This window comes from Nerophis ophidion, linkage group LG13 (assembly GCF_033978795.1).
Source record: "Nerophis ophidion isolate RoL-2023_Sa linkage group LG13, RoL_Noph_v1.0, whole genome shotgun sequence".
NCBI lineage: Eukaryota > Metazoa > Chordata > Actinopteri > Syngnathiformes > Syngnathidae > Nerophis > Nerophis ophidion.
The window spans coordinates 48,403,877-48,426,484 of record NC_084623.1 but is presented as its reverse complement, the minus strand read 5'-3'; the positions used below and the strand labels follow the sequence as shown (position 1 = coordinate 48,426,484).

The 22,608-nt window shown below is 39.2% G+C and overlaps 1 protein-coding gene across 1 annotated transcript in view; it reads left to right on the top strand.

Annotated features, from left to right (window-relative positions):
- veph1 (ventricular zone expressed PH domain-containing 1) overlaps nt 1–22,608 on the top strand; it is a 238,290-nt gene that overhangs the window by 163,208 nt on the left and 52,474 nt on the right. Inside the window, exons 7-9 of the mRNA XM_061919150.1 lie at nt 3,428–3,648; nt 15,211–15,405; nt 18,662–19,035. Of these exons, the coding sequence (XP_061775134.1) occupies nt 3,428–3,648; nt 15,211–15,405; nt 18,662–19,035 (790 nt within the window). The remainder of the gene's footprint in view (nt 1–3,427; nt 3,649–15,210; nt 15,406–18,661; nt 19,036–22,608) is intronic.

Here is a 22,608-nt window from a genome sequence, read left to right as displayed (position 1 = left end):
AACACATATGCATCAAAAGGTGTAAATCTTGCCGATTACTAGTGTGTGACAAGCGTTATTATTATGTCCGTTTTTGGGTGAACTTTGTTGCACAAAGGCGGTGGGAAAATAGAGCGCTTTAGGATACAAAGGCGTTCTATTTGTTTTAAGTTTGCTGTATCCAAATGCATGTGGTTGTTTATTGTTGCATAAAAGGCAACTAATTATTCTTATTATAATCAGAATATTTTGCATTCAAAATCAAAAAAGTTAACATTTTGATACATTTTTTCCTGATCCTTTTTCTAAAAAAAAATATCAATAATTATCGATATCAACCGATATAAAACACTTGATACGGTTTTCAGCCATAACAACCAGCTTTTAAAAAATTGTGAAGAAATCGTGTGTTTTGTTTGACTTTATAGAACTTTCTATAAAGTTCTATAAAGTGGCATTCAAAATAAAAAAGTTAACATTTTGATAATTTTTCCTGTTCTTTTTTTTAATTTTATTTTTTTAGATATCAATAATTATCGAAATCGACCAATATAAAACACTTATATCGTAATACAGTTTTCAGCCATAACAACTAGCTCTCAAAAATTGTAAAGAAAATGGGTCTTTTATTTGACTTTATAGAACTTTCTATAAAGTTCTACAAAGTGGCTTTCAAAATAAAAAAGTTAACATTTTGATAATTTTTTCCTGTTCTTTTTTTTTTTTTTTTTTTAATATTAATAATTATCGATATCGGCCGATATAAAACACTTATATCGTGATACAGTTGTCAGCCATAACACCCAGCTCTAAAAAATTGTAAAGAAAACATGTGTTTTATTTGACTTTATAGAACTTTCTATAAAGTTCAACAAAGTGGTATTCAAAATAAAATGTTAACATTTCGATATTTTTTTCCTGTTCCTTTTTTTTTTTAATATCAATAATTATCGATATCGACCGATATATAACATTTATATCGTGATACAGTTTTCAGGCATAACACCCAGCTCTAAAAAATTGTAAAGAAAACATGTGTTTTATTTGACTTTATATAACTTTCTATGAAGTTCTACAAAGTGGCATTTAAAATAAAATGTTAACATTTGGATACTTGTTTCCTTTTCCTGTTCCTTTTTTTTTATTATTATTTTTTTAAAATATCAATAATTATCAATATCGGCCAATATAAAACATTTATATCGTGATACAGTTTTCAGCCATAACACCTAGCTCTAAAAAATTGTGAAGAAAACCTGGTTTATTTGAATTTATAGAACTTTCTATAAAGTTCAACAAAGTGGCATTCAAAATAAAAAAGTTAACATTTTGATAATTTTTTCCTGTTCCTTTTTTAAAATTTTTTATTTTAAATATCAATAATTATCGATATCGGCCATTATAAAACACTCATATCGTGATACAGTTTTCAGGCATAACACCCAGCTCTAAAAAATTGTGAAGAAAATGTGCGTTTTATTTGACTTTTTAGAACTTTCTATTAAGTTCAACAAAGTGGCATTCAAAATAAAAAAGTTAACAATTTGATAATTTTTTAATGTTCCTTTTTTTTTTTTTTTTTTTTTTAAATATCAATAATTATCGACATTGGCCAATATAAAACATTTATATCGTGATACAGTTTTCAGTCATAACACCCAGCTCTAAAAAATTGTGACATAATTGACTTAATAGAACTTTCTATAAAGTTCTACAAAGTGGCATTCAAAATAAAAAAGTTGACATTTTGATAATTGTTTCCTGTTCCTTTTTTTAATTTAAAAAAAATATCAATGATTATCGATATCGACTGATATAAAAGAATTATATCGTGACACAGTTTTCAGCCATAACACCCAGCTCTAAAAAATTGTGACATAATTGACTTAATAGAACTTTCTATAAAGTTCTACAAAGTGGCATTCAAAATAAAAAAGTTGACATTTTGAGAATTTTTTTCCTTTTCCTTTTAAAAAAATAAAAATCAATAATTATCTAAATCAACCGATATAAAACACTTATATCGTGATACAGTTTTCAGCCATAACACCCAGCCCTAGAAAGTTCTATAAAGTCAAATAAAACACACATTTTCTTCACAATTTTTTAGAGTTTGTTATATCTCACATTCTATATTGTTTTGGAAAAAGGTTGTCATAAAAGTTAATTTAAAAAAGTAATACAAAAGAAAACACATTTTTATGCATATGTAAATGTAGTCAGTTATAAACATTCATTCACTTTCTTCTTTCCTTCATGAATCTAAACTTTACCGTTGCCTGTATTTTTCTATATTTTTTTTGTAATATTTTCAGAATGTGTTTGTTCTATTTTGGGCCAAAGTAAGACAAAATAACAATCCGAAGTTGTCTTAATTTTTTAGTTTTAACACCATGATTTTAATAGTTCAGCCCGCGGGTGTCAGGTTCAAACACTGATGACATCTATTAAACAAGACAAGAAGCAAGGAATTAAACAGGGACAAAATTCAATTTAGCTCAATTGAGGAGAAACGCGTCCCACACTCCGACGAAAAATTGTACGCATCCTCTTTTATTTGGACTTTCCCTGATTCCATGGCAACAGCTGTTTCTAAGGCACGGGGGTCGTAAACAGCCAGTTACAAAACAGTTTAAAAAAAGGTCGTCAAACAGTTCAAAGAAAAGGTGCCTGGAGGCGAGTCAGGCCCTGCTTCGTAGATCACAGTGGATTACAATACATCAAAGAAACTGACGCCTTCATGTCGCTTCCCATCCTACACACTGGAGTTTTACACTTTTCGTTGGTAGGCTAAAAGACAGCTTCTCGCCGGGAACTCTTGGCAACACAAAGTTTTGTGATAACTTAGATACAATTATTCTAAAAGTGGATGCACAGATTTTCAGATGCGACACCTGAGCTAAAATGAGTTCGACGCCCCTGCCATAGAGTGAGTTTTGTGATAACTTGGATACAATTATTCTAAAAGTGGATGCACAGATTTTCAGATGCGACACCTGAGCTGAAGTGAGTTCGACGCCCCTGCCATAAAGTGAGCGACTTTGTTCATGCAACCAAACTTTCTTTTGCTCGGTTGGTGGAGTGGCCGTGGCAGCAACTTGAGGGTTCCAGGTTCGATTCCCGCTTCCGCCATCGTAGTCACTGCCGTCGTGTCCTTGGGCAAGACACTTTACCCACCTGCTCCCAGTGCCACCCACACTGCTTTAAATGTAACTTAGATATTGGGTTTCACTATGTAAAGCGCTTTGAGTCACTAGAGAAAAGCGCTATATAAATATAATTCACTTCACTTTACAACTTCCGCTTTCTTCCAACGAAATACATAAAAAAAAAAAAACGTTTTTAGAAACTCACTTTTACATTGATATCGATTCATCGTGAAATGTATTGATATCGTTTTATCTCATCAACACTTGACTCAAAAAATGTTGATTTTCCTTTTCCTCAGACACATGCGCACAGTTCCTTGGTCTACCTGGTGTCCCTGCTGGGTAACATGGAGCACACGTTCCACCACACGCTGCTGCTGGAGATCCGGGCTCTGACCGACCGATACCCGTCTGTGCTGGGAGGCTACGGGAAAGACCTGTATCGGCAGAGCAACTCCTTCAGCGCCATCGCCAGGCTGCTGGGGAGGCGGCTCGAGGAGAGCGCCACCACAGGCTGCAGGTAAGAATAGGCTTGACATTGCGTGTTACGTATTCATATAGACAATGAATAAATTCCGTCGGTACGATTAACGTAAAATCAAACTGTGCCGGTTCAAACACTTGGCGGGAAACAAGCACTCAGCCTGGACTCAGTCAAACTGTCTTTAGATAAGGTTGCAATTTTCCATGACAATAAAGTGAGTAGGACTGATTGAAAACAGTTATTCTCCACTTTTCAAAATGCGCTCACTTGATGCAAATTGGATCTGCCATTGCTACTGATTGGCATCGGCGATTTTACATGGCGCCTCCAAATTTGGTCATCGAAATTACAACTAAGATCCACGTGGTGTGTAATGTTTTAAAGGCCTACTGAAACCCACTACTAGCGACCACGCAGTCTGATAGTTTATATATCAATGATGAAATATTAACATTGCAACACATGCCAATACGGCCTTTTTAGTTTACTAAATTGCAATTTTAAATTTCCCAAGAGTTATCCTGTTGAAAATGTGGCGGAATGATGATGCTTATGTTGACGCGTGCTTGTGACCTTATTGGTTGGAGCGGACATTTTATCCCAGCACCACTCACGGCTAAAAGTAGTCCGTTTTTATCGCATAATTACACAGTATTTTGGACATCTGTGTTGCTGAATCTTTTGCAATTTGTTCAAGTAATAATGGAGACGTCAAAGAAGAATGCTGTTGGTGGAAAGCGGTGGATTGCAGCTGCCTTTAGCAACCGAAACACAGCCGGTGTTTCTTTGTTCGTTGTGAAGCTTTAGCGAACATGTTTCTCTACCACAGGGCAACCAGCAAGTTTTTAGATGAGAAAATTGTGATATAAATGATAAATGATAAATGGGTTGTACTTGTATAGCGCTTTTCTACCTTCAAGGTACTCAAAGCGCTTTGACACTACTTCCACATTTACCCATTCACACACACATTCACACACTGATGGAGGGAGCTGCCATGCAAGGCGCTAACCAGCACCCATCAGGAGCAAGGGTGAAGTGTCTTGCTCAAGGACACAACGGACGTGACGTGGTTGGTACTAGGTGGGGATTGAACCAGGGACCCTCGGGTTGCGCACGGCCACTATACCTCTGCGCCACGCCGTCGGCTCTTACCGGAGACTTGAGTGGAGTTAGCGTCCTCCTGCAGCAGCTGTCAAAAAGGTAGCTGTGATCTTGGCTCTTCCATTGGCTTCTCTCAGAGACACTGGCGGTCACCGCGGCCCTCCAACTTTCAGGTATGACTCTTTATAATCTCACTAAAACACTATTAACACAATAAGCAGATAAGGGATTTTCCAGAATTATCCCAGTAAATGTGTCTAATAACATCTGAATCGCTCCCTCTGCTGTCGCCTTTTTTTTCTTTTCTAGTGCTTCACTCTAACTTTCCTCATCCACGAATTTTCATCCTCGCTCAACTTAATGGGGAAATCGTCGCTTTCTCGGTCCGAATCGCTCTCGCTGCTGGTGGCCATGATTATAAACAATGTTCAGATGTGAGAAGCCCTACAACCCGTGACATCACGCGCACATTGTCTGCTACTTCCGTTAAAGGCAAGGCTTTTTTATTAGCGAGCAAAAGTTGCGAACTTTATTGTCGATGTTCTCTACTAAATCATTTCAACAAAAATATGGCAATAACGCGAAATGATCAAGTATGACACATAGAATGTGTCACGTCTGTAAATCATGTTTTGTTTTGTTTTCTGGACTCTTGTTCCGTTTTTTCACTTCCTGGTTTGTTTTGTTACCATGACAACTCATTGCTTTTCACCTTGCCCTCCTAGTCACGCCCATGCCCTCAGTCCCGCACCTGTTCCTAATTATCACAGCCACTATTTAAGTCAATTTCTTTCTGTCCATCAGTCTGGGAACATTAACTTTCATTGCATTCTACAACCTTTGCTGCTCCTTGATCCCCTGCTGTTTATGCCTCCCGTTTTTGTCACAGTAAGTTTTTGTTTGTATTTATGCCTTTGATGGTATCTTTTGTTTGTTTGTGGATAGTATTGCCATTGTGAAGTAAAGTGAATTATATTTATATAGCGCTTTTCTCAAGTGACTCAAAGCGCTTTACATAGTGACACCCAATATCTAAGTTACATTCAAACCAGTGTGGGTGGCACTGGGAGCAGGTGGGTAAAGTGTCTTGCCCAAGGACACAACGGCAGTAATTAGGATGGCACAAGCGGGAATCGAACCTGCAACCCTCAAGTTGCTGACACGGTCACTCTACCGACCGAGCTATGCCGCCACATTGTGCTGTTTTCGTTCTAAGTTTCAGTCTAGATTATTATCCGCCATCGAGCGCGCTTTTTGTTTTGCCTTTTTTTATTGTATTTTGAGTATAAATAATAAGCAACTATGTACTCACGTCCACGCCTCGCTCGTGCTGATCCTCATCTGCATCAGAGAAACAATCCATGTCCAAGCCAAGTTGTGACAGAATGGACCCGCTATCCCCGTTTAAATACAAACATCTCATTTCAGTAGGCCTTTTTATTTTCCTGAAGGAACTTTCCTGAAGGAATAAATAAAGTACTATCTATCTAATAGACATAGACTTAGACAAACGTTATTGAGCCACAAGGGAAATTTATCTTAGTTACAAAGCATGGAAAGGGTACCATGATTTGATTAACGTGGACCCTGACTTAAACAAGTAGAAAAACTTATTCGGGTGTTACCATTTAGTGGTCAATTGTACGGAATATGTACTGTACTGTGCAATCTACTAATAAAAGTTTCAATCAATCAATTAATCAATCTATCAAAGACTAAACTAAAAATATTATTATACATATTGTTAATAATTAAATGTAATACATGTCAATCAATCAATCAATGTTTACTTATATAGCCCTAAATCACTAGTGTCTCAAAGGGCTGCACAAACCACTACGACATCCTCGGTAGGCCCACATAAGGGCAAGGAAAACTCGCACCCAGTGGGACGTCGGTGACAATGATGACTATGAGAACCTTGGAGAGGAGGAAAGCAATGGATGTCGAGCGGGTCTAACATGATACTGTGAAAGTTCAATCTATAATGGATCCAACACAGTCGCGAGAGTCCAGTCCAAAGCGGATCCAACACAGCAGCGAGAGTCCCGTTCACAGCGGAGCCAGCAGGAAACCATCACAAGCGGAGGCGGATCAGCAGCGCAGAGATGTCCCCAGCCGATACACGGGCAAGCAGTACATGGCCACCGATCGGACCGGACCCCCTCCACAAGGGAGAGTGGGGCATAGGAGAAAAAGAAAAGAAACGGCAGATCAACTGGTCTAAAAAGGGAGTCTATTTAAAGGCTAGAGTATACAAATGAGTTTTAAGGTGAGACTTAAATGCTTCTACTGAGGTGGCATCTCGAACTGTTACCGGGAGGGCATTCCAGAGTACTGGAACCCGAAATGAAAAAGCTCTATAGCCCGCAGACTTTTTTTGGGCTTTGGGAATCACTAATAAGCCGGAGTCCTTTGAACGCAGATTTCTTGCCGGGACATATGGTACAATACAATCGGCAAGATAGGATGGAGCTAGACCGTGTAGTATTTTATACGTAAGTAGTAAAACCTTAAAGTCACATCTTAAGTGCACAGGAAGCCAGTGCAGGTGAGCCAGTACAGGCGTAATGTGATCAAACTTTCTTGTTCTTGTCAAAAGTCTAGCAGCCGCATTTTGTACCAACTGTAATCTTTTAATACTAGACATGGGGAGACCCGAAAATAATACGTTACAGTAATCGAGACGAGACGTAACAAACGCATGGATAATGATCTCAGCGTCTTTAGTGGACAGAATGGAGCGAATTATGCAATATTGTGGAATATATAATAATTATATATGATATATTAGAGATGTATAATATAACATGTATAATATTTGTATTTGTATTGCTGATATGTGACCGGGACACCTCTAATTATAGTACAGTATATTATGCCCTCGTCCGTATCACAACAAACTTCCTCCACAACTGGTCAGCCTGACTCATTCAAAAAGTTGTTGGCGTACTCTGCTCTCCTCCACACATTTCTAACACTTGCCTGTTCGCTTAATTGCAGACTTTGGTCCATGAGTGTGAACTCTGTTTGTCTACATGGACTGGAGTGTAGTGCAGGGTGGAGTTGGCCTTTTGCCCCGAGTCTGTCGGAATAGGCATGTTTTAGTTCCATCTAACTAACTGTTCCACAAGAGGCGGGTGGGTCCAGCAGTCGCAAACAAAAATCTTTATTAATCAAAGCTGCAAGCAGCGATGAACGGGACCGACTTTTGCTGGTATTTTCTGCCTTTACCCATTCAACATATCTTTACCTGCACATTACCTACCTTTCCTGCATCCTGGGGTCACACTGGTGCTACTTTCTTTCACCCATACATGCTGGTGCTTCCTGCCATCACCCAGACTACATACAGTATCTTTACCTGCCCATTACCTACCTTCTCTGTATCCTGGAGTCACAGTGTTGCCTCCTTCTTTCACCCAGTCAACATATCTTTACCCGCACAGTACCTACCTTCTCTGCATTGTGTGGTCACGCTTGTGTTTTCTGCTTTTAAGCGGCCGTCTTAAGACGGCAGCAGCTGCGCAGCGGTTATTTGAACACTCATAAAATCAAAACCAGAGCAGTTGGAAAAACTCTTTGGGCAACTTTTAATCAGAAGGATTCACTCTCTCTCCTGTGCGAGTTTGAAGCCGACACAACAAACGCGCTCAGAGGAGATAATGTTTGAAAAAAGGTGACGTTTTTTTTACAAAACTTTTGTTTTGAAGGGGTAATTGCAAACTTTTTCTTGATTTTTGCATAGCTCGGTTGGTAGAGTGACCGTGCCAGCAACTTGAGGGTTGCAGGTTCAATTCCCGCTTGTAGTCACTGCCGTTGTGTCCTTGGGCAAGACACTTTACCCACCTGCTCCCAGTGCCACCCACACTGGTTTAAATGTAACTTAGATATTGGGTGTCACTATGTAAAGCGCTTTGAGTCACTTGAGAAAAAGCGCTATATAAATATAATTCACTTCACAATTAATGAAATTTAGGTCTAAGTGAGACCTACATAGAGGTTTTTGTTTCATGTCTCTACGACATTCCTACCGGAAGTTACAATCAGTTTTGTCCGTGTTTTCGTCCTAGGAGCAGTTTTGTCTAGGGGGCGCTAGGGTGCAATTTTAAGTTTTGGGGTTTAGTTTTTTTATTAGATCGCAATTTTTGCCAGTCCTGATGTGTGTGTCCAGTTTGGTGAGTTTTGAGGCATTTTAAGGGGGTCAAATTACAGCTCAAAGAAGCAAAAATGACATTTTTTAGGAAACTTTTGTTTTGAAGGGGTGTTTGCCAACTTCTGTTGATTTTTGCTGACGGATGTCATTTTATGAAATGTAGGTTTAAGTCAGACCTACATAGAGGTTTTTGTTTCATGTCTCTACAACATTCCTAACGGAAGTTACAGGCAGTTTTGTCTGTGTGTTTTTTTCCTAGGGGGTGCTAGAGTTTTGGTTTTTTTTTTTTAATTAGATTGTAATTTTCACCAGTCCTGATGTGTGTGTCCAGTTTGGTGAGTTTTGAAGCATTTTAAGGTGGTCAAATTACAGCTCAAAGAGGCAAAAATGACATTTTTTAGGAAACTTTTGTTTTGAAGTGGTGTTTGCCAACTTCTGTTGATTTTTGCTGACGGATGTCATTTTATGAAATATAGCTCTAAGTCAGACCTACATAGAGGTTTTTGTTTCATGTCTCTACGACATTCCTAACGGAAGTTACAGGCAGTTTTATCTGTGTTTTTTCCTAGGGGGTGCTAGAGCGCAATTTTGAGTTTTGGGGTTTGTTTGTTTTTTATTAGATTGCAATTTTTGCTAGTCCTGATGTGTGTGTAAAATTTGGTGAGTTTTGAAGCATGTTAATGGGGTCAATTTACAGCTCAAATAACTGTATAATAATAATAAAACCATAGAAATACAATAGGGTCCTTTGTCCCAAAGGGACTTTCGGTCCCTAATTACATGTAGTAGTTTGTGGTATTTTCCTAAGTATTAATGCCATTTTCCCATCTACACTATGATTGCTCCATGCACTTTGGCCTCTCATCATCTTTTATAGGATTTTGTTCTTAGGGCAGATTTGCTTTTAACGATGTGAAACAATCTCACGGAAGTCCAAGTATCCTCTCACGAAATAACCTCTTTGGGTTCATTGTTATGATTATTATTACAGCGCCTTTTTGGGGCGTCAACATACCGTATTCTTCGGATTATAAGTAACTCCGGAGTATAAGTCGCACCGGCCGAAAATGCATAATAAAGAAGGAAAAAAACATATAAGTCGCATTTTTGGGGAAATTATTTGATAAAACCCAACACCAAGAATAGACATTTGAAAGGCAATTTTAAATAAATAAAGAATAGTGAACAACAAGCTGAATAAGTGTACGTTATATGAGGCATAAATAACCAACTGAGAAGGTGCCTGGTATGTTAACGTAACATATTATGGTAAGAGTCATTCAAATAACTATAACATATAGAACATGCTATACCTTCACCAAAAACTCTGTCACTCCTCATCAATAAATCCCATGAAATAATATTCTTCGATGTCACTTCTAAACAACTCTGCCGACTCCAAACACGTCTGTGTGTTCATGTTTCGTTTTAGTCATGTTCGGTTTTGTTTTTTGGACATTGTTTCCTGCTTTTGCACTTCCTTGTTTGCTTTGTTTCCATGCCAACACATTAGTTTTCACCTGTCCCCATGTCATGCACCTGTTTTCAATCACCATAGTATTATTTAAGCCACAGTTACCAGGTAGTCAGCCTTGCAACATCACCTTCTGCACCCGTGATATCCATGCTGCTTTTTCTCATACTCCTGTCGCAGTAAGTTTTCTCGTTATTTATGCCACAGTGCAAGTTTTTGTTTCATGTTTATAGTTAATTGCCTTTGTGCTAGTCTTTTGTTTCATAGCCCAGTTGTTGTACCGCCATTGTGCGCGCTTTAATTTTGGTTCCAGTTTTTAGTTATAGTGTCAAAATAAAAAGATGTCTCTCCCTTCACGCCATCTCCGGTCCAAGTTCACTTGCTTATCGGGAAAACAACCACCTCCTAGTCCTAGTCCTGACAGATGTTGCCAGCTCTGTCAGGACTAGGACTATGAGGTGGTTGTTTTCCCGAGAAGCAAGTGAACTTGGACCGGAGATGGCGTGAAGGTAGAGACAAAAGACTAGCACAAAGGCAATTAACTATAAACATGAATCAAAAACTTGCACTGTGGCATAAATAACGAGAAAACTTACTGTGACAAGGCACCTGCCTTTTGATTACCCCCTCTATTTAAGCCTGCCCTTTTTGTTCATTCGTCCTCGCATTCTAATTTGCTATTTCATGCAACAGGTGACGTCTCTATCCCCGCTTGTGGTAAAAAATATTTTTGTGTACTTAAGCTTCCACGCTATTCCCTCGTTTGTTTATTTCCCTAGCTCACATGCTAGCGTCTTTTGTTCTTTCTAGCTCACATGCTAGTTCTGTTGGTTTGTCTCTAGTGCCTTTGTGCAAGTATTTCTGTTCCTAGTTTGTTTTATAGTATAGATAAATCTTCATTCCTTACCTTCACGCTATGTCCATTCCGCATGAACAATTGAGAGAACACCACAATGCCAGCTAAACGTCACAAAAATAAATTTTTTACATCGATATTCATGGAACATGTCCACAAAAAATCTAGCTGTCAACACTGAATATTGCATTGTTGCATTTCTTTTCACAGTTTATGAACTTACATTCATATTTTGTTGAATAGATATATTTATAAAGGATTTTTGAATTGTTGCTATTTTTTGAATATTTTTAAAAAATTCTCACGTACCCCTTGGCATACCTTCAAGTACCCCCAGAGGTACGCATATCCCCATACTGTTTTGTTTTTTTGTCCCTATACCGTCAGAGGTCCCCTAAAGGTGACTGTGTAAACAGAGCCATGTCCCCATTAAGTCAGCATTGCCAGAACACACACACACACACACACACACACACACACACACACACACACACACACACACACACACACACACACACACACAATCCTGTGGCAGACCAGAACACTGTGTGCTGGATTGAAGCTCTTTGCTTGGGGTCTTCTGCAATGGAACATTGGTAGAATGAAGAGGGGGGGCAACACAAACACAAACAGCGCTTTTGTTGAAGTTGTTTTTACCACTGAAGCACAAAGCTCAAAGGTATTAAGAGAGTTTGTTTTTGCATTATAATTTTGTTTTTTTGTTGTTGTGCTTTTCCCATTTGAGTCACGATGGAGCTATTTCCCCCGCACCACAATACGAATGCATTGTGTGTTCACCAGCGTCACACTTCCAGTCAGGACCAGGGTGACTCTTAAAAATTGAGTAAAACTGAATTTAGTCGAGGACAAAAAGCCCAAACCGCACACGAACATCTGCACGGCGTTAGACTTGTTAGACTTAAACGTTCTTTCCCAAAGAGAAAGAACGTTTTGCGACATTACAGTAATTGGAGAAGACCGAAGTATTAGGAAATTTAAGAATTATGTTCTATTTAAACACTTTTTTTGTACATGTTATGGACCAGGGGTCGGGAACCTTTTTGGCTGAGAGAGTTAAGAATCCAAATATTTTAAAATGTATTTCCGTAAGAGCCATATAATATTTTTTTCAACACAACTAAACACGTGCATTTTTAAGTAAGACCAACATTTCTAGAGCACAATAGGTCTCTTATTCTTTGTAAGAACATTGTTATTCAGAAGCTAACTGTGGAGGGGGTGTGGCCTGCGGGCCTGCAGCGAAGCGGGGTGTGCCACGACCGGCCTCGAAATTAGCGACTGGTGCGTATATTGGCCCACCTGGGCCTTGTTATCTAATCACCTGTCGCTCTGTTATAAGCAGCAGCCAGGAGGAGAGACGGGCTTGGGGCTGGAGACAAAGCGCGAGCGAGAACGAAAGAGAAAAAGACAATTGCTGGAAAGCAACTGAGAAACGTATTGAAAAATAAAACAATATTGCAACCCTGAAACAGGCTCTCATGTCGGTGCTTGGTGGTCTGAAGAACCCCCAGGAGGGCAAGCCCCACACTAATCAATAAATGAATAAATAACTTCTTACCATTAACGCAATTTCTTGAACAGGTGCGGTAGGAAATGGATGGATGGATTAAAAAAGCATGAGAATGTTTTATATTTTGAACGTTATTTTTAACACTATGATTACAAGTGGAATTATTCATTACTTATCGTGTTAAGTAATATCAGCTCAGATTTATCAGAGAGCCAGAAGCAGTCATCAAAAGAGCCACATCTGGCTCTAGAGCCATATGTTCCCTACCCCTGTTATGGACCATCGGCTTCATGTTCACCAATCAAATTTATCAAGCTGCTTCGATCTCACTTATAAGATATAGGTTTCTTGTAGAGATGTCCGATAATGGCTTTTTTTGCCGACATCCGATATTCCGGTATTGTCCAACTTTTAATTACCGATTCCGATATCAACCGATACCGATATTTACAGTCATGGAATTAACACATTATTATTTTTTATTTTTTTGCGTAATATTACTTTAAATGGAATAACAGTACCACTGTATTTTTTGTTTTTGTTTTGGAGGAAACTCTATGGCAGGGGTCACCAACCTTTTTGAAACCAAGAGCTACTTCTTGGGTACTGATTAATACGAAGGGCTACCAGTTTGATACACACTTAAATCAATTGCCAGAAATAGCCAATTTGCTCAATTTACCTTTAATAAATAAATCTCCATCCATCCATCCATTTTCTACCGCTTATTCCCTTTTGGGGTCGCGGGGGGCGCTGGCGCCTATCTCAGCTACAATCGGGCGGAAGGCAGGGTACACCCTGGACAAGTCGCCACCTCATTGCAGGGCATAAATAAATCTATATATTTTTTTTAAAAATGGGTATTTCTGTCTGTTATTCCGTCTTACATTTTTTTTCCTTTTACTGAAGGTTTTTTGTGGTGAATAAATGATGAAAAAAACACTTAATTGAACGGTTTAAAAGAGGAGAAAACATGAAAAAAATGAACATTTTGATTTGAAACATAGTTTATCTTCAATTTCGACTCTTTAAAATTCAAAATTCAACCGCAAAAAATGAAGAGAAGAACTAGCTAATTCGAATCTTTTTGGAAAAAAAAAAAAAAAAATTTTTATGGAACATCATTAGTAATTTTTCCTGATTAAGATTAATTTTAGAATTTTGATGACATGTTTTAAATAGGATAAAATCCAAACGTTCATAAACTGTGAAAAGAAATGCAACAATGCAATACTCAGTGTTGACAGGTAGATTTTTTGTGGACATGTTCCATGAATAACGATGTAAAAAATTTCTTTTTGTGACGTTTAGCTGGCATTGTGGCGTTCTCTCAATTGTGCAGGCGGAATGGACACAGCGTGAAGGTAAGAAATGAAGATTTATTTATACTATAAAACAAACTGGGAACAGAAATACTTGCACAAAGGCACTAGAGACAAACCAACAGAACTAGCATGTGAGCTAGAAAGAACAAAAGACGCTAGCATGTGAGCTACGGAAATAAACAAACGAGGGAATAGCGTGGAAGCTAAAGTACACAAAAATAGTCTTTACCACAAGCGGGGATAGAGACGTCACCTGTTGCATGAAATAGCAAATTAGAATGCGAGGACGAATGAACAAAAAGGGCAGGCTTAAATAGAGGGGATAATCAAAAGGCAGGTGCCTTGTCACAGTAAGTTTTCTCGTTATTTATGCCACAGTGCAAGTGTTTGATTCATGTTTATAGTTAAATGCCTTTGTGCTAGTCTTTTGTCTCTACCTTCACGCCATCTGCGGTCCAAGTTCACTTGCTTCTCGGGAAAACAACCACCTCATAGTCCTAGTCCTGAGAGAGCTGGCAACATCTGTAACATCTGACAGAGCTGGCAACATCTGTCAGGACTAGGACTATGAGGTGGTTGTTTTCCCGAGAAGCAAGTGAACTTGGACCGGAGATGGCGTGAAGGGAGAGACATCTTTTTTTTTTGACACTATAACTAAAAACAGGAACCAAAAAAAAAGCGCGCACAATGGCGGTACAAAAACCGGGCTATGAAACAAAAGACTAGCACAAAGGCAATTAACTGGAAACGTGTCCTACTTACTGCCGGCAATGCGGACCAAGGTCTGACACTGATCATACAGGGAGCGGACCGCCACAATCAGACAGTCCGATACCCCAGACTCTCTGAGCACTTCCCACAGGACTTCCCGAGGGACACGGTCGAATGCCTTCTCCAAGTCCACAAAGCACATGTAGACTGGTTGGGCAAACTCCCATGCACCCTCAAGAACCCTGTCAAGAGTCTAGAGCTGGTCCACAGTTCCATGACCAGGACGAAATCCCAGGTTCGACTATCCGGCGTAGGCTCCTCTCCAGTACTCCTGAATAGACCTCACCTTACCAGTATTTGTTCTCCAAACCTGTGAAGGAACTCCATCAACCAGCTTCAAAAGCACGTCTTAAAATGCATTTCCTGTTTTCTGCGTGACAGTGAAAATGGGGTGGAGCCGCCGCCGTCATCCAGCGCGTCGCTTCAAGCGGGAGGCAGGCGAGGGACGTCAAAACCGCGGCAACAGGCGAACGCCGGGAGTGAGATGGAGGTGCAGGAGGACTCCCCGCCACCCCAGCGGCGGTACAGCCTGAGCCATGCGCTGAGGGAGGAGCAACGGGAGATGAGATTCAACAGGTGGGTCGCTGAATATTTACACCACCTGACATCCGCCTTTCACATTGTTGGAAATAGTCGCACCATACAGACGATATAAAATATAAATGGCTGACGATAGAGCGTTCAGTATCATCGTCAAATTGTGATAATGACACATTCCACAGCGCACTATTGCATCCTCGCTCGCGGCTAACGTCCCTCCACAGTGCAAAGCCGCAGTGGCCTGGTGGTTAGAGCAGGGGTCACCAACGTGGTGCCTGCGGGCACCAGGTAGCCCGTAAGGACCAGATGAGTCGCCCGCTGGCCTGTTCTAAAAATAGCTCAAATAGCAGCACTTACCAGTGAGCCGCCTCTATTTTTTTTATTCAATAACAAGCTGGTCTCGCTTTGCTCGACATTTTTAATTCTAAGAGAGACAAAACTCAAATAGAATTTGAAAATCCAAGAAAATGTTTTAAAGACTTGGTCTTCCTTTATTTAAATAAATTCATTTATTTTTTTGCTTTGCTTCTTATAACTTTCAGAAAGACAATTTTAGAGAAAAAATACAACCTTAAAAATTATTTTAGGATTTTTAAACACTTATACCTTTTTACCTTTTTAAATTCCTTCCCCGTCTTTCCTGACAATTAAAATCAATGTTGAAGTATTTTATTTATTTTTATTGTAAAGAATAATAAATACATTTTAATTTAATGCTTCATTTTAACTTCTGTTTTTTCGATGAAAAATTTGTGAAATATTTCTTCAAACGTATTATGACTAAAATTCAAAAAATGTATTCTGGCAAATCTAGAAAATCTGTAGAATCCAATTGAAATCTTATTTCAAAGTCTTTTAAATTTCTTTTAAAAAATTTTGTTCTGGAAAATCTAGAAGAAATAATGATTTGTCTTTGTTAGAAATATAGCTTGGTCCAATTTGTTATATATTCTAACAAAGTGCAGATTGGATTTTAACCTATTTAAGACATGTCATCAAAATTCTAAAATTAATTTTAATCAAGAAAAATTACTAATGATGTTTCATAAATTATTTTTTTTAATTTTTTCAAAAAGATTTGAATTACTTAGTTTTTCTCTTCATTTTTTTTGGTTGAAATTTGACTTTTTAAAGAGTCGAAATTGAAGATAAAATTTTATTTTCATTTTTTTTGTGTTTTCTCCTCTTTTAAACCGTTCAATTAAGTGTTTGTTTTTATCTTTTATTCTCTACAAAAACCTTCTGTAAAAGGAAAAAAAATGTACGACGAATGACCGACAGAAATACCCATTTTTTAAAATATATATAGACTTATTTATTAAAGGTAAATTGAGCAAATTGGCTATTTCTGGCAATTTATTTAAGTGTGTATCAAACTGGTAGCCCTTCGCATTAATCAGTACCCAAGAAGTAGCTCTTGGTTTCAAAAAGGTTGGTGACCCCTGGGTTAGAGTGTCCGCCCTGAGTTTAGTAGGTTGTGAGTTCAAACCCCGGCCGAGTCATACCAAAGACTATTAAAAAAATGGGACCCATTACCTCCCTGCTTGGCACTCAGCATCAAGGGTTGGAATTGGGGGTTAAATCACCATAAATGATTCCAGGGCGTGGCCACCGCTGCTGCTCACTGCTCCCCTCACCTTCCAGGGGGTGATCAAGGGTGATGGGTCAAATGCAGAGAATAATTTCGCCGCATCTAGTGTGTGTGTGACAATCATTGGTACTTTAACTTGAACGTCTAAATCACTAATCCTAGCGTCCGTTGCAGCAAATAACTAAGTTTTATTACAAGTATTATTATCACTGGAGGACTCGAAAAGTGAGACATGCTTAATCTCAACCAGAAGAGTTAAAAAAAAAAAAAAGCATATTTAAATGCTAAGCTAGGGCTCTTGAATGTTAACAAGTGCAAGCGGATTGATACAAATACTGACAGTAATGATACCAAGTGTAATATCAGTTAATGCTCGATTCTGCAATCCATATTTGAGATCACAAAATATTTTTGGGGTCATTTTTGTTATTGTTTACAAACTCAGCCAGTTTTTGCTTTTGTTGATTTATTTTGCATTTTGAAGTGGAAGGGAGCTTGAGTCTTTATTACGAATGGTGAAACTTTTTTGTGGTATGAATTTTGTCAACTGAATTTTTTCTACATCATATTATGCGATGTTGTGTGCAAAATGTGTGCGTTCAAAAATGCGGTTTGTCAAAATACAGTACAGTATTTTAAAAATTCAATATACAAAAAGTTCTGTGCTGAAAAATTTGGTGTAAAAAATTTTTTTATTTTTTTTTAAACTGCAAAAATGTTCGTTGCTTTAGTATTTAAGACCCACTTCTGGTAAATTAAGTTAAAACTGAAGCAGCTCATTAGCCGGATCTAAGACATGATCGATTGCTTCAGCCTTACTTTACTGGAAGTCAGTCTGGATTTTTCTGCAAAAATACTTTATTTTAACAAACTAAATTTTTAAACACACACATTTTAGTCACAAAGTTTATTCAGTGAATAAATAATTGTGCTATGGCGCCATCTTTTGGGGGAATTTGCTCACTGCAGGTGCTGCATTGTCCTTCCATTTATCGGTAGTGCTTTTATCTTTTTTTTTTTTCTACCAGAGTGCTGTTCAGTCTTCTGGCCACATTTCTACTAGTATGAATTCTTCATTCATTACTTCTAGCAACGTTTGTAAGTTTTACAATATAACTAAAACAATTCATACGTACGAAACCGCCCAAGATGTCTATAGTAATGTTTGCATGCATATTTGTACGCGCTATCGTAATATTAAGACGCTAGCGTAGTTAGTGATAACGAATTCAGGAGTGTCTGTGTTAGTAGTATTAACTTACAAGGGCATTCCTTCTGTATTGTTTCATTTTCACAAATTCCTCAGTAAATTCACCAAGACGTCACTGTGGAGTTATTGAGTATTTTTAGCTGATTGAAGAGCTACCTTTTGCAGCTGTGGGGTCCATGACGATGACTTCTGTTTTGTTTGATCATCTGTTTTACTGCCTTTACAGCGTTTGGAAAGAATTACAGTATGTGAATAAACCATTTAAAGAATCTTATTGTGTAAATAACCAATTTCGCAACCTATATATCTGCGATTTATAGTCTGGTACGGCTAAAATATGGGAAAATATTTTTTCTCCTAAAATTTAGTGGTTGCAGCTTATATCCCGGTGGGCTGTAGTCCGGAAAATACGGTAGTTGCGGCACGATTACAATTGAAAGTTTTTGTCCTAAAATACCATTTAACTGACGTAACATCATGTTTTGAAAAAGGTCAAAGAGCCTGGCTCTCCACGCCGTGCGCTCGCTGTCCATCAACTCAGACGGCGGGGAGGACGCGGAGGGCGTGGAGCTCAGTCTGGACGACGTGGCGTTCGCCGGCACTTTGCCCTGCCAGCTAGGAACTCAGGAAGTCACGCCGTCCGCTGAGAACGTGGCGGACGACGTCGCAGCGTCCGCCGGCGTGGCGGACAGAGGGGTCAAGGAGACGGAGCGAGGTCAAAGCGGGCGGAAGAACAAAGAGGAGGAAGACGTTGGGGAAGCCGACAGACTCTTTGTCCATCTAAGAAACAATATGGAGTTGATCCGAGAGTTCTGTAAGGACCTGGTTCTGCAGATCCCCATACCGGAGCAGTGTGTCATAGAAGGTAAGACCACATGTTTACGTCATAAACTAACACATGCATCACTTTACACTTCTTTTTAACCTCATGTTATTTCCATAATTCATTTTTGTCCTGTGTTTTTTACATAAAAAGGAGAAAATGATCAAATTTACCTTTCATCCGGAAATTTGGTCAAAATGTTTTACAGTGAAGTGAAGTGAATTATATTTATATAGCGCTTTTCTCTAGGGACTCAAAGCGCTTTACATAGTGAAACCCAATATCTAAGTTCCATTTAAACCAGTGTGGGTGGTACTGGGAGCAGGTGGGTAAAGTGTCTCGCCCAAGGACACAACGGCAGAAACGGGGATCGAACCTGGAACCCTCAAGTTGCTTGCACGGCCACTCCTCCAATCTTCAAGCCGCTTTTTGACAGTTTTCGTTACGTGGCTCACCTTCAGCAGCGTCTTCTCCCCCGTCATATTTTTTGTAGCGGTGTAGCGTGCAAGGACGGGAGTGGAGGAAGTGTCAAAAGATGGAGATAACAGTTTATAATACATTCAGACTTTACTTTTAGATTGTTAAACTTAGCTAACATTCAAAGATTAGCATCAATACGAATGGCCCAGCAAATCCTAAATAACACTGCACCAGTGCCACTTAAGCACTTTGTCCAGTTTACATCTGCTGTGACAACTGGAAACACACAAGCCTCCACCAGGGGGCAGTGTAGTGTATCAGCTTTTTCATATTAAGCCATAGAGGATTGGAACAACCTAACAAAAAACTTGAAAAGTCTAACAGATTACTCTTCATTTGCAATTAAAGTTAAAAAGTGGCTTTGGAGCAATCAAAGCTGCTCACACGGTCACTAAGGTGGCCACTATGTTTGACAGATCAACTTAATGTGTATTATATTTATCCATGACAACATTTTTGTTGTAAATAGTGAGGTGTGTGTGTTAAAATCATGGTTGTTTGTACAAATGATGACAGATGTGGACAAGAGCATGTATTGTCTTTGTGTGATGATGCAAATGTGGTGTTCATTAAAGGGCATTTTATGACTTTTCTTAATTTGATTGCATGATATGGTACGATTTTATAGTCATAATTTTATTGCATGATTTTTGTATCCCTTTAGTTTAGGTAACCAGGGATTTGCAGATGGAAATGAGCTATTTAGCGATAATCTAGTACAGAACATATCTGCCTTTGAGATTAATGTCTCAAATAAAGACTAAACTAAACTTCAATCAATTATAGAGCAGCATCTCCTCATCCGCTGGAAATGTGTACCGTGAAAAACCGTTTGACCAGAACTCTCTAATTACTAAAGTTCCTTCGGTGAATAATGTAAACTCACTACACCGGTATGTTTTAGTGCTTTAATGGCGAGTGTACTGACAGATATAAGTAAGAACTTTACACTACTTTGTATTAGAAATGGCAACAGAGGAGGATGAAGGTCCCATAACAAGAAGATAGAGAAAAAGAAGAAGCTTATCGACTCATCGGCGGTCACTATGACACTTAGTTTAACGTGGGGAGACTGGTGCACAGACAGTCACCACACGATCCTTGACAGAATCGGGGTCAGGGTCCAGTGGCATGGAGTCCAAGACGACTAGGGGACCCTTTTCTGCTGCAGCCTTCTTCCGCCTTCGCAGCCGTTATGGTGGTTCTTAAATCTACCGTCTTCCGCTTGCTCCGCCGTTGAGGTCTTCACCGTATCCCTGGCTATGGGGCAGTCATGTACTAGGCCTTTGCCAAGGGGCCGTCTTGGGTAACAGTAGTAAAAGGGTTAACCTCCTAGTGCCCCAAGACCAAAGAGAGGAGCCTCTTTAACGTCATGCCCAGGACACTTATCGACAACGGAGTCGGTTTGGACTACAGAGGCGGATGCGTGCAATTTTTCAGGATTTATGCAGATCCCAAATACAGATCAGCAGGTACCAGAAGGTAAGAAAAGTTGGTCGTCCATAATATTGCGAAATAAAACGCCAGATAATATGTCTTACCTTATACACACATCATAATAATACTTGTTTGTTTAATGCACCGACAATCCTTTAAGCGGTGCGGCTTCATGGCTTACCAAAGTCGTACTAAAATATTTTGATAGATTTTTGAGTGCGTTGTGTAATGTTCTATATTTTATAAATAAATAAATGAATGGGTTGTACTTGTATAGCGCTTTTCTACATTCAAGGTACTCAAAGCGCTTTGACATTACTTCCACATTTACCCATTCACACACACATTCACCCACAGATGGAGGGAGCTGCCATGCAAGGTGCTAACCAGCACCCATTAGGAGCAAGGGTCAAGTGTCTTGCTCAGGACACAACGGACATGACGAGGTTGGTACTAGGTGGGGATTGAACCAGGGACCCTCAAGTTGCGCACGGCCACTCTACCACCGCGCCACGCCGTCCCGTTTGATTGCAGATGTCAGATAATGGCTTGTTTGCCAATATCCGATATTGTCCAACTCTTAATTACCGATTCCGATATCAACCGACACCGATATGAACAGTCGTGGAATTAACACAATATTGTGCTTAATTTTGTTGTGATGCCCGGCTGGTTGCATTAAACAATGTAACAAGGATTTCCAAAATAAATCAACTCAAGTTATGGAAAACAAAATGCCAACATGGCACTGCCATATTTATTATTGAAGTCACAAAGTGCATTATTTTTTTTAATATGCCTCAAAAGAGCAGCTTGGAAATTGGGACATAATCTCCCTGAGAGAGCATGAGGAGGATGAGGTGGGCGGGGGTAGGGGTAGAGGGTAGCCGGGGTTGTATATTTTAGTTAGTGCTGCAAGGGATTCTGAGTATTTGTTCTGTTGTGTTACGGTGCGGATGTTCTCCCGAAATGTGTTTGTTTTGTGTGGGTTCACAGTGTGGCACATATTTGTAACAGTGTTAAAGTTGTTTAATCGGCCACCCTCTGTGTGACCTGTATGGCTGTTGACCAAGTATGCCTTGCATTCAATTGTGTGTGTGTGTGTGTGTGTGTGTGTGTGTGTGTGTGTGTGTGTGTGTGTGTGTGTGTGTGTGTGAAAAGCCGTAATTATTATGCGATTGGGCCGGCACACAAAGGCAGTGCCTTTAAGGTTTATTGGCGCTCTGTACTTCTCCCTACGTCCGTGTCCACAGCGGCGTTTTAAAAAGTCATACATTTTACTGATAATTTCCTATTTTACATTTTTAAAGCATTTATCGGCCGATAATTTCGGACTGCCAATATTATCGGATATCTCTATTTTCAATGAAAAACATACAATTTTGGTGTTGTTTACTGGAGTCATATGGCCATCATTTTGCAGTCTACACGTATCACTTATGTTTGACTGCCATCTACTGGTCATATTTATAATTACACCACGTACCAAATAAAATTGCTTCGAGGTCAGTAAGCACAACCAGAATTATCCCGTACATTAGGCGCACCGTCGAGTTTTATGGAAAAAAAGAATATTAAGTGCGCCTTATAGTCCGGAAAATACAGAGAGGGAGAGAATTGGGATACAGTCTGTTGCACTAAAAGGAGGTCAAATTCCATCCAGATGCAGAATTTAGTTTTGGATCCAAAGAAGCTAAA